The 28000-nt window shown below is 32.9% G+C and overlaps 2 protein-coding genes and 2 long non-coding RNA genes across 6 annotated transcripts in view; 2 read left to right on the top strand and 2 right to left on the bottom strand.

Moving 5' to 3' along the window:
* LOC134251811 (pyruvate dehydrogenase E1 component subunit beta, mitochondrial-like) overlaps positions 1-28000 on the bottom strand; it is a 68317-nt gene that overhangs the window by 32085 nt on the left and 8232 nt on the right. The gene's annotated exons all lie outside the window — the stretch shown is intronic.
* On the top strand, positions 29-12285 carry LOC134251799 (proteinase-activated receptor 2-like). 3 transcript variants are annotated; one of them, XM_062734220.1, is made up of 2 exons: positions 29-202; positions 10306-12285. In XM_062734220.1, the coding sequence occupies exon 2, from the start codon at positions 10341-10343 to the stop codon at positions 11772-11774; it is 1434 nt and encodes a 477-aa protein (XP_062590204.1). In that variant the 5' UTR covers positions 29-202; positions 10306-10340; the 3' UTR covers positions 11775-12285. The 3 variants fall into 3 exon arrangements, with proteins under 3 accessions (XP_062590204.1, XP_062590202.1, XP_062590205.1); XM_062734218.1 differs by lacking the exon at positions 29-202 and adding an exon at positions 8022-8161; XM_062734221.1 differs by lacking the exon at positions 29-202 and adding an exon at positions 8667-8837.
* LOC134251801 (uncharacterized) lies at positions 9328-26713 on the bottom strand. The gene is made up of 4 exons (XR_009988820.1): positions 26640-26713; positions 26097-26265; positions 9569-9609; positions 9328-9425 (listed from the first exon to the last, which is right to left on the bottom strand). It is a non-coding gene; the product is annotated as an uncharacterized LOC134251801 (long non-coding RNA).
* On the top strand, positions 13207-14358 carry LOC134251800 (uncharacterized). The gene is made up of 2 exons (XR_009988819.1): positions 13207-14110; positions 14142-14358. It is a non-coding gene; the product is annotated as an uncharacterized LOC134251800 (long non-coding RNA).

Here is a 28000-nt window from a genome sequence, read left to right as displayed (position 1 = left end):
GTCTGAACACTATTGGGATGGAATTTTGACCTTGAACCCCTCCTTGTTATTCATAAATTGACCGTATTCAGCGCTAGGCCAAGTTATGACTTTCTTTAACCATGCTTATTCATCCTGCACTTGGTATATGAGTGTTTTTCTGAAATTGGGATATTTTTTTATCAGCTTCTTCTTGAAATGTGAATTTTGTGTTGCTGTTACAGTGAGTATTTTCTACTGAACCAAAATAATTATAGGGATTTGCAATTGTAATTTGAATTTTCTTCAAAGTTAAATTCTCTTTTCTAAAATGTTTTAGTATATCTTAAAACACGAGAAAAAAAAAAACAACTAGAAACAAACTTTGCCTTTGGAGGGTTGATATAATGTTTTTGGAAGCAATTTTTCCGATGGTTTTGTTTGCTGTAAAAATGCAATTTTTGAAATGAGATCCGAATTTAATCTAAAATTCTTGCAATATTATTACATTAAAATGATAGGTCTTTAAAGTCTACATTTTGGAGCTTTTACAGAATATACATGGTAATAAGAGGCCCATGGGCCACATCGCTCACCTGAGAAACTTTGGCCATGCTGTTCTTTAACAGATTTCCCCCTTTGTAATACCAATTGTGACCACGCCTTACACCCAGGGGTCATGATTTGGACACTTTAGAATCTACACTACCCAAGATGCTTTCGCATAAGTTTCAGCTTTTCTGGCCCAGTGGTTCTTGAGAAAAAGATTTTTAAAAGTTTTTTCCTATATATTTCTATGTAAAACTTGGATTCCCTATTGTGGCCCCGCCCTACACCCGGGGGTCATGATTTGAACAATTTAGAATCTACATTACCCCAGGATGCTTCCACATAAGTTTCAGCTTTCTGCCCCAGTGGTTCTTGAGAAGAAGGTTTCTAAAGTTTTTTCCTATACATTTCTACATGTATGTAAAACTTGGATTCCCTATTGTGGCCCCGCCCTACCCTCGGGGGTCATGATTTGAATAATTTAGAATTTATACTACTCCAGGATGCTTTCACATAAGTTTCAGCTTTTCTGGCCCTGTGGTTCTTGAGAAGAAGATTTTTAATGACCCCACCCTATTTTTGTATTTTCTCGATTATCTCCCCTTGGAAGAAGACTTTGCCCTTGAGTTTAATAACTTGAATTCCCCTTCACCCAAGAATGATTTGTACCAAGTTTGGTTAAATTGGCCCAGTGGTTCTTGAGAAGAAGTTGAAAATGTGAAAAGTTTACAGACGGATGGACGACGGACAACGGGTGATCAGAAAGGCTCACTTGATTTCTCTCTCTCTCTCTCTCTCTCTCTCTCTCTCTCTCTCTCTCTCTCTCTCTCTCATCAACATTAATTTTTTTTATTTTTTTACTGTTGATACAAATTTCACTGATGTTCGAAATATATTCCAGATTTGAAATCATTTAATGAGGCTGGGGTGTGGCAGCCATTTTCAGACTATTTTTATCTCCTTTAAAAGAAGAGCTCCATATAAAGATATAAAAAATGATCAAATTTTAAAACTAAAATATATGAATTTTTTCTTTGTCAAATGATAGTTGACAGCTTAAGATACCATATGTAAAAAAATAAGTTAAATCTGGTGGTTAATTTATGATTAATTTGTTGACCCCCCAGCCTCCTTAACAAAAATTCTGACTTGACATAAACGATGAAAACTTATTCAAACAGTGTGAGCATGCGCCCCAACCTTATATACACGTACTAAGCACTAGCGTGTATATACTAGTATTACTACATATACAAGTTGATGTTATTAGTTAATCCGCTACAAAACAACATTCACCTTGACTCCGATTAGGGTCTCCATTCACGGGATTTTGTCATGACTGAGAACCAGTGACGTGGTATGTGCTCAATTAAGAACGACACTCCGCCATAAAAATGTTAAAGACCTTCCGGTCATCCAGGAGCCTTTGTCCATATACGCAAATGTTGCTCGCTCGATATGAACATATGTCATATATATATATGGTCGTGTATTATGACGCTGAATATTGACAAAAGATAATGTTTATTATATACTGGGGCGGATATAAATGTATCTGTACATGTATGAAGTTCACAGTTTACATTTGTTTCTCATACTGTACCTTACAGTACCTTCTCATTCTGTATCTTACAGAAAAAAATGGGCAGATAATATCAATAAAATATACTTCACTTCTATTCTGCACAAGAGATCGACGCTGTACTCTATATACACGTTTGTTTGTTACTTTTTAGCTCACCTGAGCCGAAAGCTCAGGTGAGCTTTTCGGATCAAAATTTTTCCGTTGTCTGTCTTTGTCGTTGTTTTTGTCATCGTCGTCGTAAACTTTTCACATTTTCATCTTCTTCTCAAGAACCACTGGGCCAATTAATTTCAAACAAACTTGCCACAAAGTATCTTTGGGTAAAGGGATTCAAGTTTGTTCAAGTGAAGGGCCACGCCCTCTTCCAAGGGGATATAATTATGAATAAGTGAAAAATAAGTGGCATCTTTTAAAAATATTTCTCTCAAGAACCACTGGGCCAGGAAAGGTGAAACTTATGTGGAAACTACCTCTGATAATGTAGATTCAAGTTTGTTCAAATCATGACCCCCAGGGGTAGAGTGGGGCCACATTGTGGGATCAAAGTTGAACATGGGAATACATAGGAAACTTTCTTTAAAAATTTTCTTCTAAAGAACCACTGGGCCAGGAAAGATGAAACTCACGTGGAAGCATCCTCAGGTAGTGTAAATACAAATTTGTTCAAATCAAAACCCCAGGGTAGGGTGGGGCCACAATGGGGGTATCAAAGTTAAACATAGGAAAATCTTTAAAAATCTTCTCGAGAACCACTGGGTCAGTAAAGATGAAACTCATGTGGAAGCATCCTCAGGTAGTGTAGATTCAGATTTGTTCAAATCATGACTCCCTAGGGTAGGGTGGGGCCTAAGTTGGGTATCAAAGTTTAACATAGGAAACATAGGAAAAATATTTAAAATCTTCTCAAGAACAGCGAAGCCATGATTGGTCATAGTAATATGGAAGCATCCACTTGTAGTGAAGATTCATGTTTGTTTAAATCATGACCCCACAATGTGGGATCAAAGTTATACATAGAAATACATAGACAAACAAGCTAATTCAGAGAATTCGTGTCCCCCGCTTAGGGAAAAAGTCGGCTCCCCCTGACTGAATTTGTAGAATTATTAAATGTATACATGTATACTGAAGGAAATAAAATACATGTATGTCAATATGCATATAAAGATTTGATTGCTTATTCTTTATTATGTGTATAGAAGATTTTTTCATATGGAATATTTATCACACTGTAATGATGATTTTATAACCTCATACATTTTTCATTTCACATGCTGAATACTATCATTTAGTAAAAAAAAAAGTATTTAAAAAAAAAAAAAAAAAAAAAAAAGAACGATTCAACCGAGACTCGATCCTGGGACCTCTCACACTTGAAGCGAGAGACATAACCACTAGACCACGGAGTCGCTTTACTCGGAGTGAAGTATATGCAGAACTGAAGTCACATACATGTATATATTCATGTTTTCATGTTCGGTATTCTCAAAATTTTACACAATCCATGGTGTTTGATTTATTTAGCCTTTATTAAACAGTTCTAATAGATGTAATAAGAACATAAAGTCCGCCGAGAACCTGTTTTATACGCAATAACTCTCCTCATGCTCCTGCGCTAAAAATAGCGACATGTAATACTATAAATACTAATAAAACAAACGGGGCGGGGCACTTTGAGAGGGCGAGAGACGTCCTAGGGAGTTTTGGTATAAAATTACATTGCATAAGCTCAAAATCTTCTTGAAATATCGCCCGGAAATGATAGTGTTACACACAGACAGAATGTATAAATTTACGACCTTGAACTTTGACCTTTTGACCTCAAAATCAATAGGGGTCTTCTTTAGGCCACAGGGAGTTGTTATGTAAAATTTCATTGCAATAGCTCAAATGGTTCTAGAGATATCGTGTGGAAACGAAAGTGTTTTAACAGACAGAATTTGCTTATTTATGACCTTGACCTTTGACCTTTTGACCTCAAAATCAATAGGGGTCTTCTTTAGTCCATAGAGAGTTGCTATGCTAAATTTCATTGCAAAAGCTCAAAGGGTTCTTGAGATATCGTGTGGAAACGAAAGCGTTACAGACAGACAGAAAGACGGACGGACGGACGGACGGACCCACGAAATGCAGGTTATGTGACTGACAAATTTATGTGACTTTTTCCAAAAAAATTATGTGGCGCAAAACGTGATACATGGGGTAAGGGAGGTAAATCTCAAAACCTTTTGACGGACGTCCATATACGGACAATATTGTCCGTATTTTTTTATGTGACACTTCTTTAGAATGATTTTTTAAGTCACATAACACTCATTTCTACTAAAAAAAATCAAATTTGTATGTGACAGTCACATAAAACAAAAGAGTCACATAAATCTTAAATGGGCACAAAAACTGTCACTTAACCATTATTTCGTGAGAACGGACGGACGGACAGACGGACGGACGGACGGACGGACAAACCCAAATTAATATCCCCCACTTTTCAAGCGGGGGACAATAATACTAGTAAGTTTGTTCAAATACCCCCTCCTTCCCTGAACCCACTTTTATATTTAAACTTTACAATACTGAAATGATTTTTGCTTTTACCTAGCTATAGTTGCTCAGGTGAGCGATGTGGCCCCTTTGCCTCTTGTTTTAATTTCAAGTGAATTTTTTCGAGAAACTCATGAAACCCCGCCATAAATGGAATAAAATATTGAACGGTGTTGAATAGGCCTATGCCAGATATTTTGCTGATCAGGCCGTGATACGACTAGTATTTTCTGAGAATGGTTAGTCCTTTCGTTAGATGCAGTTTCGTTACATTATAAGCTGCTTCCCCATCTTTGCTTGTTTTACGTTCGATCACTGGCAACTTCTGCCATTTTAAAAAAAATCCATTGAAAAGTAAGAGGAATAGAAAAAGTGCACCCACCCCCCTTACGAAATAGTGTACCTAGGACATAGTATTTTCAAATTTGGTTAGCCCCCCCCCCCCATTCTTTTGTCTTTGTCAAATTCTTTTGAGACCTCACCCCTTCTCCCACATTTTTGAAAAAAGAAGAGTTATTTACAGGCATTTCACTTGTACCATAGATGAAGAGAAATCTGTCCTAATGTCTTGTTCTCCATTTTAACCTTGAAACAAAGTGATAAGGATATCGAACGCGTGCGTGTCTATTCACGAAGAATACTAAATGAAGTAAATACACTGTAAATGCATGCATTATAGATATTGAACTCGTTCATTCATCTTCATGCTTCGGTTTGTATGTTCACCTGTAGAGTAAAAAATAGAACACATAATTTGAGGTTCGCAGGACGAGTACAGGACACAGGAAAAAGATAACACTGTTTAACAAATAGTATACTGCTTATTCGATTATTTGACTATAATATAAACTCGATCACTGCCCCCCCCCCCATTTTTTTTAAGATTTTGATTAAAAAAAAATTATTTTAAACTTTCATTTTTTGTTCTCGTTTCGTTATCTCCGATTTCACATGAATGATTCGTATTAAAATCCCGGAACTAAAATTGGATTAAAAAATTATGTCTAATTGGTCACGTCGGCATAAACTTGTTGTATAGAAACATAAAAAAACACGACCCCGCATAAACAATGTGAGTACTAAAATGAATATCATACAACATCAAAACATACATTCCATCCCCCTTTTTGCTCAGGTTCGCACGTTTGTTTGTTTGTCCCAGCTGTTTATGTGTAATATAATATAATGTTAGTAAACTATTGTTCTTTTGATTCTAATTTGTTTTCAACAGGATATATACACGTCTTGTGTTATTCTATAAACAATCCGATGTTTTATTTTTCCTACGTTTTGGTGACCTTGACGTGTGTTTTTGCTTTCGACCTCTAAGTTTTAGGGATGAATACAGCTTCATAAAAAAAGCTTTGAGTGGGATAGGAAAGGGTCTTCCTATATTAATTGACATCTAGATCTTGGACTGGATTTATCTTGAAATTTGTAACATATTTATTACAAGAAAAAAAAATTAAAAAATTAAATAAAAAAAGAGAAACAAACAAAAAAAAAATACAAAACAAACAAACAAAAACTTCAACATGTATATATTTCCACCATAAAGGCGTAATTAATTTTGGATGTTGATGAGGGGTGGGGGTGGGGGTGGGGGCATAAAGACTCGTGCAACCAGCCTTTATTATTCCAATTATGTTTTTTAAAGAAGGATAAGTGATATTCCCCTTGTATGTCAAGGAATTTTTGATTGGTAATGCCAACCAAAACTGAAAATGTCTGGTTGCCCACCACCACCACACCACCCCAGGTGAATTTGATTCTTATGAGCCTGTTGTCCTAACTTCAGTGGAAAGGCCATTTCCCGAGGAGGGTAATTTATTTGGTCTGTTTGTTTGGTTGTTTTCTATTGGTTTATTACTATCAGACCATACAGTGTTGTGCATGAACACATTTACCGTAAATGTAAATTTATATACGTAAATTTTACATAATATACAGAGTCAAGTTAGGAGTAGTATGTATATAAAATAAAAATATAAAATTAAAAAGTTTTTAACAAACAAAGACTGCAGCTTTATCAGTGAGTCTACATCTAATTTGATGGACATAGGATTATCATATTGATAAGTATTTACATGAAAAAAAACTTTATCAATAAATATGAGGGAAAAAAATGGACAACCATTACATAATGAAAGTCATCTAGAGTTATTTTTTAAAATAATTATTATATAAATTATATATTCATAAAGATCTGTTGATATAAGTTCCATCTAAGTGTACCGGCTTTAAATTAAAGTCTGATTAAAAATTCTAAATTTTCGCTAAAATAATTTTTAAATATTTTGGTAGTTTACTTATAGCTATAAGATACATTATTTTATGGATTTTCTATGATCCTACCAGAATGCTGCACTATCTCTAATTTGAAGGTAAATCATATGGCAAAATATTTTTTTAAATAAATATATGTAGTTTCTTTCCGTTTCAAATGGATATCTACATGTACAAGTTTTTATAATGTTTCTTATCAATAATTCTGAAATGTAAAATTTTTATGCTTTGGCAAACCAACCACCAAAAGCATCATAGGAATTGTCAACATGTACAGTTGTAGATCATTAAATGATTTTATATAATTTATAACTTTTCTATCTATTATAATGGTATCTTATACAGACATGCATTTATTTGATTAGAATATCATATGCATGTGGATTTTTTTTGTGTGTGTTAGTTTTAGTGTGTAATAATTTAAGGCCGTCGGAACAGGGGTGCATGGGGCCGAATGCGATCACACCTTCTGTAAAAGAAATGAATAATTATTGAAAATATAATGTTTGAACATATAGTTTATCATTTAAAGAATTATGTGCCGTTTTATTCTGTTTTATTTTATATTTGAAGTATCATGATAAATAAAATATCGAGCGACGGTCCTAAATGTTACTCGTATATCACATGTTTATCATGTATGTCAGTATAAATTTAAATCTATTTAAAACTGGGTCAACTGGTATATAATAAATACACATAGCAGCTCTGCGTTGGTCTTGCGTCATTCTACAAAAACCGAAACTATTTAGATCTATTCGTTGGTTTAAAGAAAATAAGGAGACATCTTAAATCCATGATTAAGATGCAAAAAGAAAGTACTCTGCTGAATGTTGAAAAGAAAAAGAAAATCTTTAGTATGATCCGCCACCAATGAAAACAAAAGGAAACATGTGGTACTTGGACAAGTGCCAAAACCTCTGCCAACACCAAATACATCCAGTTATTTTATGCCCTTTTTAAATTGATAAATTTAATTTAATGCGTTTTCCTGATGTATTCTTTAATCTTTCTAAACACCAAAGCCTTCAACCAAAAATGTTTTGTTGTTGTTTTTTCAATGTTCATTCATGAAATTTTACGCGCTCCGTCATACGAATAATTTATTTACATGCGCATGCGCATTGCCATGTAGGTCACTATTCCAGCTCAGTATAGTGATGAAAACCTCATTGGGAGTGTAAACATGTTTTTGATCATTTTGGGAATATCATAGGATATTGAGGGAAATTCTGCAGTTATGTAAGTTGCAAACATACATTAGTTATCAGAAACAGTTAAAAGTCCGCGTGGAAACGCGAGGTTTTTCGTATTTTTGTAAAACTATGTACTGTTGTCATGTGTAGTGGATTAAAGGAAAAATAACAACAGTCGTGACCGAGTATTGACCTCGATATGTTTTGTAATCTCATGTTTTACAGGAATTTTCATATGTAACCATAATTTTGTTATTGAAAATCGTTAGCTATGATAAGTAAGGAGTAGTTATGACCATTTTAACATATATTTGCAGAGATTAAAGTTATGTGTATGTGTATATGTATTAATTTTTAAGGTCGCCTAGGATAAACATATTTCGTCTAAATTTGTTTTGTAAAAAAGCTTTCTCTGTCATTAATAAATTAGTTCATGAAAACACCTCAGTAAAGAAGAGACATTGTAAATTTGAGAATAAGAATAGTCTACTTTACCACGCCATACTTTCCTTACGAGAAAAATGTAAACAAAACGGTGACCGACATTCCAGCCTGGAGCTAAACGCATGTAAACAAGCCGTGAGAGGTCTGTTTATTTGGATAGCTTGCGAAATGTCACCACTTGGCTGTGCAAAATATTGTTTTGAATGATTAAGAGTGTTTAACTGTTTAATGGACGTTTAATGGATACTGTGATCGCGGAAGACGCGTTGTGGCTTTTAGTAGGTCGATTTATTAAACCGCATTATTTATAACATTGTAAATATTGTGCATCAGAAGCTATGCATGACGCAGGTGATGTACAATATTATTGATATTTCAAAAATTCATGGGGATAAAGTTTTCAATGAATGTTTTTAAAAAGTATTTTCAACTATATAATAACGACTGAAGAAGGAATGCGCAGCAAGACGAGTTATCTCGGCACATTTCCAGAAAACGTTCCAAATCATATATAGGTCACATGTTTGGGCGGCAACGCAGGCATGTGACGCACTAGTCTGGTACGCGTCTGGATTTCAAGAAGAAAATAGATCAACGAATTAACAATAAATAAATAATAAAAAATGCTTTTTTTCCCATAAATGAAAAAAAAAAAATGAAGTGCGCAAAGGATTTGAAACGAATTACAATATCCGCATATGATCCGGGAGCCCCCCTCCTTTTCAAAACTTAATTCCTCTTTTGTAATCCAAACACTGACCCGTAATTCATATTATTTGAGGTAATTTATTTTTATATTATAGAAAATAAGAAAGTTCAGCATGTTTTTTTTTACGTGGATAACATGTTCAAAATTGTTCCAGCAGCTGAAAAAAAAAATTTTTTATATATATACAAAAAATAAAAATTGTTTTGTTATAAAATAGCTCAACTTGAATAACAGAGATCTGGAAGAAAGCAGGTTAATGTTTTACATATTACAGAAATATAATTAAATACTAATATTTACCATAAATTCTCGAAGTTGTACAACGCAGTTAAAAAGCAAGCCTAAATGAATAAATAAATGAGCATGATGAATAAAATAAATAAATGAATAACAAAATATTAAAAATAATAAAGACTTGTAAATGAATTTATATTTGGGAGAGGCGGGGGGGGGGGGGGGGATAAGTAAGGGTACAAAAGAATTTTGAAAAATATTAACACCACGTAAATAAATAAATTAATAATTGAATGAATACGATGAATAAAATAAATCAATGGATAAAATAAGTAAGTAAATCCTTTAAGATACATGTACATATAAAGGAATAAAAGATATATTTTTTTAATTAGCTCAAAAAAAAAAGAGGGAGATACATATTTGAATCCAAAGTTAGCATTGCTAATCAAGACCGGGTATATCAGTTTAGTAAGAAATTAAAATTGAAAACGAAAAACATAAAAAATTAAGACCGTTTAGAAAATTGAATTGTAACTTAGATATGTCGACTATACGGAAACACTAGCAGTTTGTCAGCACAATTTTGAGAAAGTTTATTAAATACTATGTACAGTGTTAGTATGTAGGGCTTAGAGCCAAGGTAAAAAAAAAATTCCCTCTGGTTTTTAATTTGATTTTTTTTCTGCATATACATTATTTTCTGGACATGTGTTAAGAACATTTTTTTTTGTTTTTTTTTTTGTTTTTTTTTTTACTTTTGCTTGAAATATATATATATTTTACTTTCCTACATTTTTTAGATGAACAGTTTGAAAGAAAAATAAAAACAAAGAAAATGGATGACGAGGATAAGCCGTCTAAAATCACCGTCATTGTCCGGTGTGTCGTCATAGTAATTGCCGCAGTTGTCTGTATCGTTGGTAACGGCATGGTATTAGGAACACTTGTTTTTGTGAAATACCCTAAAATCCCGTTATTTGTGGTCATTGGCTGCTTAGCTCTTGCAGACATTCTGCGCATGGTGTCGGAGGTTCCATTTTACGTCATTCAGTGGACTGATAATGGCGATTTAGTCACCACGGAATATTGTAAAGTTAGTGTGTATGTGAGCGAAGTGAGTATATTTGTGGCAGCTTTCGGGATAGCCTTGTTGAGTATATCACGTCTTCTACTCCTCACCGACAGGGGACATTCTAGGAAGTTTGTCAATCTTACGTACGTAGTCTGTATAGCGCTCTGGATCCTCACATTTCTTGCAAATATTCCAAACATCTTCTCATCGAAAAAAGACGAACTAACGCAAAACTGCGTCGAAGCAAATTCGGACATCGGCGTGAGCGAGGAGGTGAAACTATGGCTGTATGTGACCTTTTCGTTCTTTTTCCAGCTGTTGTTGATATCTTTTATGTACCTCCTCACGTTCTTTTGGTCCAAAAAGTACTTCACCGAGAGTTACTCGAGGAAAGAACGGCGCTTGTCCATGATGGTCAATATCCTGATAGTGACTTTTGCGGTGTTTAAGTTTCCCTTGATCGTTGTGAAGCTCTATGAATTTTACAAGAGCAGAAAAGTCAAGGATTTGATTGACAGGTTTAACAATGGTGAAGTGACTTACGAGGAATTTGAAAAGCATCATGACATTCAAAGCTTTGTCCAAGTGGACGAGGTTACGAGAATTACAGAATGTGTGTCGCTTATAGACTTGGCCATTCGGCCATTCATTTATTACAAACTCTCCTACTATTTCAGTAATAGCTTTGATAAAGTGATCAATTGTAACAAGTACAATCATAATAATGATATTAGGATAGTAGCGCGCAGGCGTCGTAATGACACGGAGAATACAACGTGTACAACGGTTACTATAGATACTGCCCGAACACCGCTCAATGACGATGTTAGCGAGGGCGGGAGTTCGGACAACGCCAGCATTAATAGAAGTCAATTCGATGGCAGCATTACGGAATACCGCTTCGACGGCAGCGTGTTAAACGACGAACTTTATGACGGTAGCAGTTTTTGTGATGAAAGACTATACGACCTAGACACAGAAAAAAGGAAATTCGGTGGTAGCTTTTGTAAGAATGACGTAAGAGTGCAAGAAACCAATTTTCTGTGCAACGACTTTGAAGACGTAAGACAAGTCCACAGTGCTCTAGTTTTATGTATGAATAGACAAGGCGGGACCCAGAATTGTGGTAGTGCCTCTGATGATTTTCAAACAGATTCAGGATCCGCCACAACGGAAAAAGTTGTTTTTGAGTTTTGAAAAAAAAAACATCGATGAAATAGTATTCCTTGCTACATGTTGCTAGAGAAAATTGCATTGTGCATTTAATTTTATATATAGAAACAAGATATTTATGCCAAAATTCTTTCATTTTCAGCTATAGATTTTATGGGTATGTAGTTGTCAATGGAAGTAGTTTGTATTGTAAATACATGTAGGAGGTATAGTCAAAAGGTTAGATTGATGTGGACTATAGATAGTAGAAGTAGGTATAATAAGGCACCATGATGTCGAAAACGGTTATGTGTTGATGGGATTTATATTGTTCAATTATATAATTTATAGTTCACTATTACTGCCTCTGCAATGGTATCTTTGTATATTGTAAAATAAAAATACAAATGTCAAAAAGTTAGAATTTACAGAATTGGAAAAAAAAATCCTGAGGTATTGTTGAATTTTACTTCTTTGAATAATTGAGTGCTGTGGACAATTCATTGAACTATAAAGATCTACATGCCATTTACCAAATACAACAAACTCTTGGATACATTTTTTGGGAGGTGGGGGGGGGGGCATTCAAAACAGGTTAAGGATTTTGATTTATTCCATATTAGAAATGCACAAAACATTCTCCATTGTGAAAAATATCATTTATCTTGACATAAATTTTAAGACTTGAGAGGTTTGTGTATTTTAAGTGTAGAGGGGCATTTCTTATAACACAAGATATTTTTTCCCCTAATGTAAATTTTATGCAAAGAAAATAAACTTAATTCGCTCATTTGGAAGAGGTTGTTTTGATCAATTAAATCATTTCAGAAATATAAAAAAAAAATCAGCTGTTGTAATTTTTTTTTATTTTCAATGTTTTTAACTTATTTTTCTACTGACATCACCTGCTGCTTTTGACGCGATAAAAATTTATTTATTTGCTTTGTGGAGTGTCTACGGGTATACTGTCAAATGAACACGTAGTCATCTGCCTTATTAGTTCAGTGCTGTTAATTAATAAATATAATTATTGTTTAGAAGACAGTAGATTGCATTTGTTTATGTTTTTGTTGTACAGGATCGTGTTATGATATCAATGAAAATGCATTTATCGGGTAACAATTATATTGTCAAATGTTATTGATTTATTATTATGATTATTTGTTAATTATGTCCCATACTGTTTGTGGAGAGAGAGAGAGAGAGAGAGAGAGAGATTTGACTGGTTTGAAACGGTTTTAAATGCAAAATGTTAAAAGTTGTATTCGTTACACATGTATCAGTATAATGCATAAATATAGTTTCCACTAAGGCAACATTTGTTTGAAGGGCATAAGAGGCTAAAATACAAAATATTGATAATATAGAAATGGGTTTGAAAAAAAAACAGGTGGCTTTCATGCAAAAAATTGCATCCCTGGGCATTTTATTAAGGGCATTCACATGGCTATCAAATATTAAATTGCTTGAATTCTGTTATAAGGATTTTATCATAATACAATATATGAGGGATTTTATTTATCACCCTCAAAAGTTTTGAAAATATTTTCAGTGAAATAGAAAAAAAATGATACTTGTTTTTACCAAAATTCATGTCTACAAAATTCTTTTCTACCTCCTTTCTTTTAAAAAGGGAATTCATTATTTACTTTTAACGAATTTTCTGAAAATTGAGAGAAAAGCTATATATTCTATTTTTTCCACCAAAGTGCTCATCACAAGGCATTCGCTACTTTCAGCTTTGTAAATTATTTTTTGTCAGTTGCCCATTATGGGTTCATGACATTTAAATATAAACTAAAGCAGAAACAAGAACATGTTGATTATAACCTGTTATTTTCATTGTGTTACATTTTATTCATACATTGTGTTTATAAAGTTAATCCGTGTTTAAACTGTTCTAAGCATTTTCTGACATCTGAATTTTTAAATAATTATTTCATTTTTGAGGAAAAGAAATGAAGAATGGGATTTACTTAAAGTAAAAGAAATTTTTAGATACTTTTGGATCGTAAATACATAAATGCATATTTATCATGTTTATGTTAAATGTTTTACTTTACTTGAGAATAAGTAATATGAAGAATTTTTGTAGAGCGCACTGGCAATTATACATAAGATTTTCTTAATTTTCCTTTACACTTTGATTTCAAAAAGTAGGTTAAGGAATATTTGAACTCTGTAAATATGTTTATGTCATTAATACTCTTCCCAATCCTTAATTTCCGGCCCAAGGGATAATCCCATAACAAAAGCCAAAGTTGTTTTGAAGGTTGATGTGTTATGTACACACGCATGCGTACTGAAGCTTTCTTTTTTTTCGTATTCCAGTTGAATGACGAATTCGAAGACCTCTGATTATAATTATTTAAAGCTGTTTTGTTTTTAAAAAAAGAGATATATAATGTCTAGTGCTGAATGTATATCATAAATACATGCTTTACCCGTGAAAATTGGTGCCCCTTCCTAAAAATTCATTTTTTTTTCTGTGTAAATAGTATATATACTAGTAATTATGTAATTATTAAAGAAATGTAATTTTTGTCCTAATTGTGGCAATGTTTCGTTAATTTGTATCGTATTTGCTCATCATGCTCATTGTTAAAAATAAATTATTTGTTACCCTCTACATGTGTGTTATTGATTTTTCTGGGTCAAGAAGCGTTTATTACATGTATCAGGTGGATATCTTTTGACTTGTGAACTTTTATCCATTCATATTTGAACGACATAAATACCCGGTATAGGAAAAATTCTTGTATGTATGAAAACTATGTCATTGATCTATTATGTAATATCACGGGAAGAGCCAAAGAAGTAATAATGATATCTGGAGATGATTAAGATGATTTTCTCCCGATGGTTCATGAAATCTCGAATGAAAAAAGGTTTATTTTTGGTACCTTGATTTACTTTACAGTACTATACACTGTATACGTATCCATGAGCATACATCCCTAACTACATTAATTAGGTTAATCTCGTAAGCTTGTGTCTATAATCCTTAATTTTAGTCTTGACTTTTAAAACATCACTTTTTCATCATCGTAATCGAAAACGTGAACTAAAATCCGATCTACACGTATTCTTCTGTAAATTAAAAGTACCGGTTTACATAAGTATCCAGTTTACATAAAGCAAGGATTTTTTTTTGTATTTTTTAGAATCTCAAAATGTGGGAAGAAACTTAATAATAAATTGTCAGTCTTACAAATTACGTCGTATTTGAATCTACTAAACTTTAGGCTCGTATTTTCTTTAAGTAGCAGTGAAACCTCGATCATTAATTTTACGCGGGCTGTTCAATTAATAATGTCCTGAGCTCTATGACACATAATATAGAAATCATATGACATTAAGCTTGACTTCTTTCATGATTGAATCTTTTATGAATTGATAAAAGTTTATTTGACCACTTTTCATCATATAGGCTCACTCTGAGAAGCTGGAAAACAAGGGCTATTCGAGACACTGCATTAAAAATAGAGGTAAAGAATCGGTAAACAAGAGTGAAATTAAACGCTTTATGAAAGCTGCTGTAAAACTCGTTAAGAATCCCAAAGAAATATTCCAAAAAATATGTGAAATTTACAGCAACTAATGTCTGTTTTATAGACACCTAAGCAGGTGGATTTCAATGAACAAAAATGATATAATGGGCATAAAAAAATCAATGGGTACCGTCCTTAGCGACAAATACCAATGTAATGTTTGCGAACATTCAACAAATAATCTCTAATGATGTTTCATTGAATTTAAGATACATAGTAGCGAAATTGATAGGCATCATTTTGGAGGTAGTTTACAAAATTTTAAAGAAACATTTGACATTTAAAAAAAACTTAAAACTCAATGGTCACCCTATTTTTTGAAAAATGGGAGAAAACAACAGCGTGTAAGAATATCTAAACAATTATTTTTAAAAATCCAAAACTGAAGTTATCCATTTTGTTTGAACTTCAAAACAGATAGTGAAACTTGATTTCATTGCTTTAAACCCTCAAAACAAATTTACAATAAGATGCACTTGACAAAAAACAGCCAAGGTCGGAAAAAAGCAAAGAATTTTAAAAGCACAAAAATAGTTTTCTATGTCATTTTCTTAAATATTAGTAGTCGTGTTGTACAAATTCTTATTCGGGGAGGCAGTTCAATTTCTGGAGTCTAGAAAGCAAATTTTTGCCAAAAAAATTAAAGTTTTATGAGAGGTTGGAACCAGAATCAGGAATCCGCTATATAAATTTCGTCATGACAGCATCAAAACCCACAAGCCGTGAAGATTAAAGTAGTTTTGGGGATAATAAGAAAGTTGATGTTTTGTCAAACCAACAATTTTCGCCAGATTTTCATCCTTTTACTAGTTTCTTTTCCAAACTTGAAAAAAAACACCTCTCAGAAAGATTGATTGATTGTATGTTGTTTAACGTCCCTCTCGAGAATTTTTCACTCATATGGAGACGCCACCACTTGCCGGTGGAGGGCTACAAATTTTGTCCTATGCTCGGCACTCAGGGCCTTTGAGCAGTGAGGGATCTTTTTCGTGCCAACACCTACTGCGACACGGGGCCTCGGTTTATACGGTCTCATCCGAAAGACCGGTCTCCACGTCCCGCAGTGGGATTCGAACCCGCGACGTAAGGATTGATTCCTCACTTCACGAATCTCAGAAAGAAGAAACAAGTCAAGAAATTCATAGGGCCAGCCATATTCCACTATACGAAGGACAATACTCAAAAATGTGTTTTAAAAACAATCAGAAAGTGTATAAAAATGTTACGGACATATGTTTCAATTAAAAGGAAATATTTAGGTAAAATCATTAAGGCTAAATTCTTAAAAAAGTGCTTTTTGTTCTTTTCCGAGCACCGAAGACATTATTTATTGAACAGCCCTCGTAGTTTTTAAATACTCTGAAAATTCAATTTAAGGAAAGTGAATTTGATTTAATACTGCATCTATTTTGGATTTCAAACCCTCGTAAAATTCCTCACAAAGATACATTGCAGGATCCAGTAAAGGTCATATCAATATTTACATGTAAGCTCCAACAATAATAGAAACTGCTGTGAACAAGAGACTTAGACATATGCGACATTTCCAAGAGGTCCTTAGTCTAAATCAAGATTTCATTCTCACAAACTAAAAAAAATGTCAATTTAAAATCATACAAAAAATATCCCCAAAAAGAATGACTTTTTGACATTTAACCCAATCACTCCGCACGATAAATTAAAAGAAAAAAGATGCGAGTTTTCTTAACATCACAGTCAGTTGCTTTCTTCAATAAAAATGGAAACCAGAAAAAAAGTTCGTAACTTGTGATTAATTATCCATGATATATATAATTGATGAATTCATAAACAAGTACTCCGGGGTTAGTTTTAATATATTCTCTTCACTGACAATATCTTCTATCATGTATAGATCTTTGTCTTTGTGACAAGATCTGATTCGGAAAATTAAGAGTTGTAACTAGAAGAAACAATTTCTAAATCGGAGCAGGCTACTGAAAATAAGCGGATTTTAAATTTCAACCTGATGCACAATACAAAATAGGAGCAGAGCAAACACGGACCTCCGAAACATCAGGGTTGGGATCAGGTGCCATGGAGGAGTGAGCATCCCCTGCTGACCGGTCACACCCGCCGTGTGCTCCTTGTCATGATCGGGAAATAATGGAAAAAATCCTTCGTCAATTCAATGTATAAATAATTGACTAACAATTAGTGTGAAAAACGACAGTCAGCATTTGACTTAATGATAAATTGTATTTGCTGACAAGGTCATTGTATCGACCATAGAACATACAAAATGATGACTTTAAACGAGACTGCTGATATTCTTGTTTCATCAACTTGCTTGTCAATAATTTACCTCGTTTTAGAAATTGTTCATACGTAAAGCATGCTCTTGCGTATCGAAGAGATATATACACTCCGTAAGTATGCAGTTGATGAAGGTATATTGCTGCATAAGTAAGGGAAGTTGACGATAGAAAAGTTAAAGTCATCACGTTTATCATATAGCTTGGTTGTTAGATTGCCATTAACGTCTTTTTCAAAATATCCAAGTATGAAACAGACTCTGTGGTACATGTATCTTTTATCTCAAGCTCTCCAGGATATATCGTATCGACGTAGGAATGGAAGTTACCATTCTTAATTGGCAATACGTTGTCGATACATCTAAATGTCGAGTTGACCGTCTCGTAATCGATATTTATTAATATCTATTATTATGACCAGAAACAAGATCAAACACCTTAACCCTGCATGAGTCAAAAGGTAAGGAATTTTATTTAAATCAAACACAAAGTTCCAAGGAATGAGAACAAAGAGGGCATTTTCCAAAGTGCAAGTTTCAAATTGATTCATATTAAGAATTTTGTCCAATTTCTCTCAGTATGAGTGAAAAAATAGTTACACGAACAAACAATTTAATGGTATATATCAGTCATGTGTATGCAAATACACAAGTATTTATCCTTTCATCATATTTTACTATATTGGCTCAGTCCGAGGAAACGATGTGATTTTCTTTCCATGTTGCAATACAAAATACGTGTACAGGACATTTTAATTCTTCTAACTGTACTTGAAAAAAAAAACCCAGAAGATTGAGATGATTTCATTTGATTTTCATCCTTCCAACCAAATTAGAAATTTAGAACATACGAGTATATGATTATGTATTTGGTATTCTAATCTTACTTGAAGAATTGTTTTAATTAAGAAAGAATTTTGTGCTTGGTATCAAAAATCACATGACTTGAAGAGACAACGAAATTTACCAAAATTATGAAGAACTGAAACATGTTTATTACTTACAAGATAAACAGGTCAAACTATGTAACCTAATAATAATATCTCACTAAGTGCACTATTTCGATTTCAGAATTTAAAACAGAATACTAATAACCACAGCCTATATTACCGGCAACTGGGACTGTTGATGCAACTGTGACGACAGATTGCAAAGGTGTTTTTCGCTATGACAGAGACCTAATTGATATCATATTTATAACATCCATTCACTTTTGTTTGAAGGTTTTCCGTTTTGATCTTACCTTAAACTATTTTTCTGTTGAATATAAAACTATGAGAACTGAGCTGATTAAATCAAAACTGCTACTCCACGGTCACTTTTTTGTTATGTATATAATATATTTAGGCTATATATCTATGGCATAACTGCAAAATGTGGATAGTCATTGTTGTTTAATAAAAATGCCAAAAGCGCTTGATTTTGGTGGGTCAAATTATTTTGGCTGTCATGTATGACAGTCGAGGCAAACAATGATAGCAAATTTAAAACGAAATATGGCATGCAATCAGAAACAATGGATACAAAGTTCGTTAAAATAAAAATTTGCTGTATCTTAATAAACTTCAAATTTCGGGAAACCTGTTTTTGACAGTTAATATTGGTCGTATGTATAATAGTTGCTATACGACAGCTACTGAAGCAAACTTTTATTCGATTACCAACATGAACGTGTTTTCAATATTAAGACTATCCATTTGTGAATAGTCGGAATTTTTTTTTCCAGCGATAAAAACGAAACGAACTGCAGATTTCACCATACAAAATTGTACGAAGGAAGAAGTGTTTTGCAGGTTGTTGCCGCTAGCTGCGATGTTGCTGCCAACAAAAAACTATTGTTATAAGCTTGCAGCAATTTTACAGGAACTCAAAATCTTTGCAGGAACATTGCAAGAAACATACATGTCAATCTGTTGTTCGCAGCAATAAGTTCGTTGGAAACATTGACAAACTGAAGGTTTGCAGGAAGTTTACAAGAAAGTAAACAAGTCAAACCAGCCAATGAAATATAGACTGTAACTAGGTCAGAACAGAATTTGCCGTTTTGAAATATCTGAATTGAAGTTGTAGATATCTCAGTATTTTGGTAGGAATATATACCATATGGGTTGGCATATATACATTGGGGACACCATGCTCATGGTTTTGTTTTATTTTTATGAATATCCTTTTTAATAGTCCATGCATGGGACTTGTGCCCACTTCTGATGTTTTATAGTTTCTGCAAATACAATTATCATTGATTCAAATGCCATTTTTGTATTGTATAACAGGAGTTTTTCCTCATGACATGGAGCATACGGTTGGTGTGACCGCAGCGTACGTGACTAGTATTACCATATCTTTAATAGGAATATCCAATCTTTAATAGGAATATCCAATATTCACAGCAAACTAGCAGTAAACCTCTATTGCATAGTAAACTGTTTGCTGAAAGTTTGCCCATACTTTCTGCAAACTTGCTTCAAACACAAAGGTTTTTAAGTCTGTCATGGGTTTCTTTAGCTTTGTTGCAACAAATTTACAGCAACTTCTCTAGCATGCCTGCAGCAATGTCTACTGCATACTTGCAGCAACTTTTTGCAGAAAGACTATATTTTTTAAGGCATTTATCTTCTGAAATAATAAATCATACAATTAAGAGATATCTAACACCTAGAGACATTTTTGTCAATGAATTTGATATTTTAAAAAAATAATTTAAAAAGTTGAAATCTAGATTAAATTAAGGGTTTCACCGATTGCCGTCCTATGTCGTCAGTGTTAACTATTATCAGCTGTTCCAGACAGCCAAAATAATCTTACCCACTAAAATCAAGCGCTTGCAGCACACTTATTAAATAACGAAGACTATCCATATTATGCAGTTGTGTTTTAGAAAGCCTATATTTATTATATAAAACAACAAGAAATGTGACTGTGGAGTAACAGTTTTAATTCTATAAGCTCAGTTTGATCAATTATTATTTGACAAGTATTGAAATTTAACTTTATTCTGGTCTTATTTTGTTTTTATAAGAAATCATACTTTTATAATTAACAGAAAAATAGTTTAAGGAAGGATCGAAACGGGAATTAACCAAACGAAAGTAAATGAACGTTAGAAATAGTGAAAAATATTATATCAGTTAGGTTTCTGTCATAGCGAAAAACAACTATGCCGTCTGTTGTACCAGTTGCTCGGCTGTCCCAGTTGTCGGTAATAGGGTGTAATAATATTGATACTGTTCTCAAAAACGATAAAAATGAGAAAAAAGAAAATAAAATTACAAATAGATAAATTTAAAAATATATATATTTACATTTTTATGAACGTCGTGCGAGTGAAAGGATAGCATTTAGTTACTAGATAAACATGTGTTCAGTTTTGTGGAATGTCTTTCTCCAAAAGAAACTTCTTTAAAATGCTCACTATTAGATATAAATGTCTTGTTTTTACCTGTTTTAAATTAGTGAGTCCGGTCATATTCATGTCGTATAGAGTTGTTTAGAATTAAAACTATAAATATATTTTATTTTTTAATTTTTAAACGTATATAAACAATCCATAAAATTGGCTTTAAACACATGCAGGTTTTACGCTTTATTACGTAAAAATCATGTGAAATGAAGTAGGGAAATATTACTTTAGATAGCATTATTTCAGTAACGAAAATATAAATATACATCCATTTGCCTTTTTAAACTTTACCCAAAATTTTCCACAGAAGAGGACCGAGATTGTTTTTGCAAATGAGTCAAGTGAGTAAGCATTATCATGTTGGATAAAGTCTATATTACTAAAATTTATTTTCCCTTTCAATGAAAATTGATGACGACTAAAGTGTATTGCGATACTTGCATATGTAAACATGACTGTTTAAACTATGTTCACACTATGTTTACTGAATTTTTTTTTTTTTTGCGCTTTTATGATATCGATTCGAAAGTTGTTATCCTGCAATTCTTTTCAAGATTATAAAATTAACAAAGATTCCCACGTACAATTACAGTGGTATAATTTTATCTTTAATTACATTTCACGGTTATTTTTATATTACAGTAACCAATTGTGGTATTTGGGTTTCTAGGTTACTCTAGAATAAAGCTAAGTGTATCTGTTGTTCTTTGGACTTCATACATTTGGAGATAAAGTTTTAAAATTTAACTATATGGGTCAATAAAGTACACAGTGCATGTATTTCAAAGCTGATAATTATTGGCCTATATTTCCCAATTCATGCCTGGTATGAGGAAAAACAAAGCGTCTGATAAGCGTGTATTATGGTTTATCAGCAAAACGAATGACCCAAAAGTGTGTCACTTACAATGTTTGATGAACATTTGAGCTTGACTTCTGTTCGTTATCTCCATATATTTCATTCTTTTTTTTTAATTGTTTTGTGGACAATTCTAGTAGTAAAATCAATGCATGATTAAAAATGAAGAAAACAAACGGTGATCAATCTAACAATACACATCTATAATTAAGGCATAAAAACGGGCCTCAAGAAATCCGGAGAAGGGATCCAGTGCCTAGGAGGAGTAAACATCCTTTATTAAAGGTCACATCTTCTGTGAACCTTAATCGTTGATCTGGTAGGCGGAACTTTCGTAGCCAAACAAAGGTTTGTCTATTGGGATGAATCAAGTCTGCAAAATACGACCCAGAGATAAGATGTGTATAACAAAGTCACAATATCAACAAAAAAAGTACGAAATGCTACAATGAAGCGCATTGATTTGACTTTTTGAGCTATCTTTAGAGGTTGATTGTCATATAATGAAAAACCCATTTTTGTAAAAAGGAAAAACTCGGACAAATGGCTTATCAAAATACCTGTAGTACAGAAATTCCACAAATATAATAGCCAATCAAATTAAAAGTCTACATTAACATAGAGCAAGCACATGTTCGACCGATAGCTGTGTTATGGTAACTCCAATTAACATGATAAATTCATAATTATGTACACAATTGTTGCAATACGTGTTTTTCTGAAGCTGGAAATCTCTAAATCTCTCTTATAACTTTAAAAATCTCCATTTCGATGTAACTCCTGATGCTTGTCGCGAAAACTGGGGTGTCCTAAAACATTACGACGAATATTTCTTCTTCTTTTCTAAAGAAATTGGCGTGCCATTATGTTGTAATTGGCGTTCAAAGCATGACTCACAAAGTTTCATCCAAACGAAAAATCTTACCAATTCAATGCGCTTTATTGTAACTTTAACCAAGGTTGTTGAAACACTGTAACATCAACTTATGTATCAGTTGATTGATTTTCATTGTTTAAAGCTGAGTCGGCAATATTTCAGCGAACCTTCGTCGGTTTAAAAAATAATCCTTTAAGGACCAAAGGATTAGGAACACCTAATATGCGAAGACTGCATAAATGCTATCAATGAGGAACTACAGAGTCCTTTTACATGTAATATCCTATTTATCTTAATATGATATATAGTTCTTGTTTTTAGAATCAAAGTAAGATTTTTTTTTATAAACTTAAGTACGTAATTTTATTCAAAACCAATAACAGGTTACAAACATTTCCTTGTATTATTTTTTTTAAAGTTGTTGTCTATGATGCCAATTTAAGACATGACGATGTTAATACGCAAAAAAAGAAAAGGTGAGCGAAACAGGGGAAATGTATATTTTGGACAAATGGCATCTTCGCTAGCCAAGGGTTTCTGATACGCTACTCTCCTCATCAGGAGAGTAGCGTATCAGAAACCCTTGGCTAGCGAAGATCGGCAAATAGTTAAAAAAATACTATATTTTCTGCTTAATATATATAGTGATGACCTCAAAACCAGTTGCATGGGATTTTCAAACCTCTTATTTTTCTCTTTTGCTAATGAATGAACAGATACGTGTGCCTGAACTTTTCTTAAAACATAGTCACAGTCAGTGTCAATAACGGCAATGGCAATAATGATGCGTATAATGATGCGTATGTTTTTGAATATTTCTAATGAGAAGAACGTTTATATTAGATAATCGAGATATTCTCGTTAGAACTTTTTAATGCCACTTATGTCAAGCCATCACAAGAAGTAGTCAGATACCAGCGGCGGATTCAGGAATCTTAAAAAAAGGGGGGGCGACCAGAATGGGTTTGGGGTAGGGGCCCACGGCCACACCAAAAAGTATTAATTTGTTAAATCTTATGTATAATTGGGACATAAAGGGGACCCGGGCCCCCTGCCCCCTCTAAACCCGTCAGTGGGTACCAGGAACGAAAAGTATGGGGGAAGGGGTAGCAAAATCAACAAATTTACATCTTAAACTAGTTTTTCAAAGTGAATTAATTTTTTTTAAAAAAGAATATTGCAATACCCAGGTCTTTGGGATCCCTTTAATTCTGCACATAATGGTTTTTTTTCTCACTGATTTGATTACCTACGTTTTTAAATTAAAAAAATAATTCAAAAACAAATTTTAATTTGATTGAAAATAATAGGCAAATAACTGTAATTTTATTTTAAAAAATAAAATAAAATAAAAAAAGCATGACTATGATCTCATAAAATGATTTATCTATATATAAATCACCAATCAGCTGAAGATTAACAGCATATATTTTTTAGCAAAACGAAGAAAAACGAAGGCACTGCTTTAGATCTATTGCTGAAGTCTTGGGTAAATAAGCACCATCATCTTACGATTGTATATCACAAACAATCTAGCTGTAGCGTGTATATTGTATTCATTATCACTAATTAATTTACATCTCATGCTGAGGGGATTAAATATAGCAACTCACATGTTTATCTAATTGCTCGGATATTGTACGTCTTTACTGACTAGTAAGATAGACAAAAGAACTATACACAGTGCAAGTCTTATTTATGATAAATATCAGGAAGCTATTTTTTATTAAATAATATTGTCATTGGTAGTATTATGAGCCAATCAAAAACAAGCTCAATGTAGTACGAAGAGTAGGTTGACTTTTAGTGAAATTTAAACATAATTCATTATCGATATGTGGCTTCTCAAGATGAATGAAATATTCTCCTAGGGATGTTAAACAGAATAAAAAAACAACGAAAAGAAACGAAACTAGTTAGGATGTCCTCTGCTTATATATTAGGATTTTAAAACGAACTGAAAAAATTATCATTTATAAGCTATACCAAATCCTTTTTCTTTTTTCTGAGAACACAAAGAAATGTTTAGGCATACATATTATTTATTGTAAAGAACAATGAAGAAGGGCTTATGAACGAAATGGTCCCTTAATAATTACAAAACTTAATACACGGTTATATAAATATATAAAGCAGGAGAAACAGTGATAAACAAACAAGTGAAAAACATAATGATTGTTTGACTTTCATATAACTGATCTGGGTTTGATATAATACAACAGACAAACAACACAAAATTATATGTATTCGTGCGCCTTGGAATATGTTTCCGCTGTTTGCGTGTTACATAAAGTGCTCTTGTACTGTTATGTTTACTTCCTATTTCTTGACCTTCATTTAATCCTCTGTAAACCAGGACATTTTAAACTATGTTTTACATGAGCACACTTGTTATCATATGCGGATGACCGATTTACTGCCTGTGCAGATGAAGACACGACCTACGTCATAAATCAGAACTTGTTTAAGTGTCATGAAGAGTATCTCGGATAGATAGCATATGAAATAGGAAATAAAATATATGAATATAATTTGACATGCTATAAAAAAGGTATGATCTACTTTAGAAAAGGAATACATATCATGTATATATGTATACATGTCTTTATCCAAATAGAAAGACAACTTGTACTTCTTAAGACAGTCAATAATTTAAAAAAGAAAAGCCTTAATATAATTGTTTGACATACGTATGATGTAGAGATCAATGATGAACGATGAAATACTCTAATTTATCCGTTCAAAAAAACCAAATTTTTTTATTGATTTGTACGTGATATTCTCAGTGAAAATAACCAAAGGGCAAACTAACCTTCCTGTCAAAGAAAGAAAAAAGGAAGAACAGTGCAAATAAATAATATCAATTCTAACTTTGAGTGTTGTTCAATAGATATTTGCAAAATGCAATTTTAAGGTACACCCCCCCCCCCCTCTCCAAGCACTTTCCTTATATTTTACATTACTTAAAGTATAACCTTTTCACATTTGTACATGAAGGATATGGAGATAACAAAAGCAGAGCAATCATGGACCTCTAAAAAAATCAGAGATGGGATCAGGTGCCATGGAGGAGTGAGCATCCCCTACTGACCGGTCGCACACGCCGTGTGTTCCTTGTCGTAATCAGAAAATAACGGAAAAATCCGTCGTCAATTCAGTGTATAAATAATCGAGTAACAATAATGAAAAACGTCAGTCAGCATTTGACTTAATGTTAATTTTTATTTGCTGACAAGGTCATTGTAACGACCTAAGAATTTACGAAATGATGACTTTAAACGAGACTGGTGATATTTGTTTGTGAATAATTTACCTCGTTTTAAAAAGTGTTCATACGTAGAGCATGCTCTTGCATATCGAATCAACTTAGATATATAAACAACTTACATGTATCACAATGTATCTCACCTTGAAATACATGGAGATAGGAAAGAGTATTTAAAGATCCCAGAAGTCCATTAAACAATACAAAAGTTTGGACAAGAGCAAAAATGGAACTCTAAAACATCAGAAATGGGATCAGGTGCCATGGATGAGTGAGCATCTCCTGCCGACTGGTCACACCCGCTATGTGCTCCTTGTCATAATCGAAAAAAGGGAAAAAAATCGAAAATTTAGTATGGACATAATGACCTTACAAAAAGAATTAAGAAAGACGCCGGTCAGAATTTGATTAAATAACAGATTAATGATACCGTATATAATGGAGTCTCAACTAAATTTTGATTTGTCTCAACTATTTTTTTATTCAAATATCAATTTGTTAAGGTTTGTTTATAAATGGCTCGTGCGTCACCTTACAAAAACCTATTCTGAAGCAAACATTTAAATTGACAAAATTTTACTTTTCAAAGTTGAGTAAAATAAAGTTAAATTGGTAAAAGGAAAATACTGAAATTCCCGATGGAGTTGTTTTCATTAGAATTATTTTTCCATTTTAAATCTCCTTACCTGCATTGTTGCAATGCTATTTCATTTGTACAACTATATGCGAATGCAGATAATTTATATGTCTCAATTCCTCAATGCAGGACTTCCATTACTATGCAGTATGAATGCAGGCTCAGTCAGGTATTGTGCATTATAATGTCTATATCAATGTCAGGCAAGGGCTGACTCCAAAGTAAGTTAATGCAGGCATTGGCTGACTTCAAAGTCAGTCAGTCAATGCAGGCATTGGCCGACTACACATCAGTCAGTCAATGCAGGCATTAGCTGACTGAATATCAGTCAGTCAACGCAGGCATTAGCTGACTGAACATCAGTCAGTCAATGCAGGCATTAGCTGACTGAACATCAGGCATTGGCCGACTGGACATCAGTCAGTAAATGCAGGCATTGGCCCACTAATATAATAATACAGTATACATAATTAGATTTATTTCAGTTGCAATGTAGATGGTGTACAAATAATAAAGAATGGAAATATATGGCATGTCATCCATCGTTGCAATCTTCGATCTCTTCCATTTGTACTATATAATGTTTATTTGTATTTCATAATTTTTCATTTGTATTCTAGAATTTTTATTTGTATTGTATATTTTTTATTTGTTTTCCATAATTTCATAATGTGTAGTAAAATTTCGTATTATATACTGTGCTACCATTATTCCAGAAGTGGTGTAAATTATATTTGATATAATAGACAACTGCATCTTTAATAAGAACAAAACTTGGAGATTTTCACATCTTGTGATCGGTCTTCAGCGAAATCACCAGCTTCGCTGAAAACACAATATATTGCACACACAAGTGCCCTTAAGTTCATATGACAAGGATGCCAGATCTCCTCATTATCGAAATCCTATGGGAAATAATTGTGATTTTTTCAAAGATCGCTCACTGTTCGATATCTTCACCTAGCTTCAACATAATGATGTTTTACTTGAAAAAAGATCATTGAATCGTCATTAAAAGCTAACAAATATAAGCCAAGCAAATGTTACAAAACCAATAGCTGAAATTATTTTTGAGTAAATATTAATATTCCTTACATGGGCAAGATTTTTATATTACCATATCTGTTCAATTTAATTTATTAGGAAAGTATAATTGACTTTAGGTTATTGTCAAATAAATATAAGTATTTTTCTTCTTAAAATAAGTTTGAATAAAATTTGGCGATGTAAACTCATGTACGTGTTATAAATTTTTATACTCCGAATATAGAGAAAAAATTCTTTTGATTTAACCTTTGTATATGTACTTTTAGAATCATCAATGAAATAATCCTGTACATATTGCATGATTTTATTTTTTGATGGCTCTTGACCTAGAATGATAATCAATATCAACTCAGAGATAAACTT

The sequence above is a fragment of the Saccostrea cucullata genome, unplaced genomic scaffold (genome assembly GCF_032062105.1).
Source record: "Saccostrea cucullata isolate Sc308-1 unplaced genomic scaffold, CSIRO_AGI_Scuc_v1 ctg118, whole genome shotgun sequence".
Taxonomy (NCBI): Eukaryota; Metazoa; Mollusca; class Bivalvia; order Ostreida; family Ostreidae; genus Saccostrea; species Saccostrea cuccullata.
This window is presented reverse-complemented; position numbering and strand designations above follow the sequence as displayed.

Bases quoted from the DNA above. Each gene is read 5' to 3' on its own strand.
- LOC134251799 (XM_062734220.1), top strand. From the start codon at position 10,341: ATGGATGACGAGGATAAGCCGTCTAAAATCACCGTCATTGTCCGGTGT.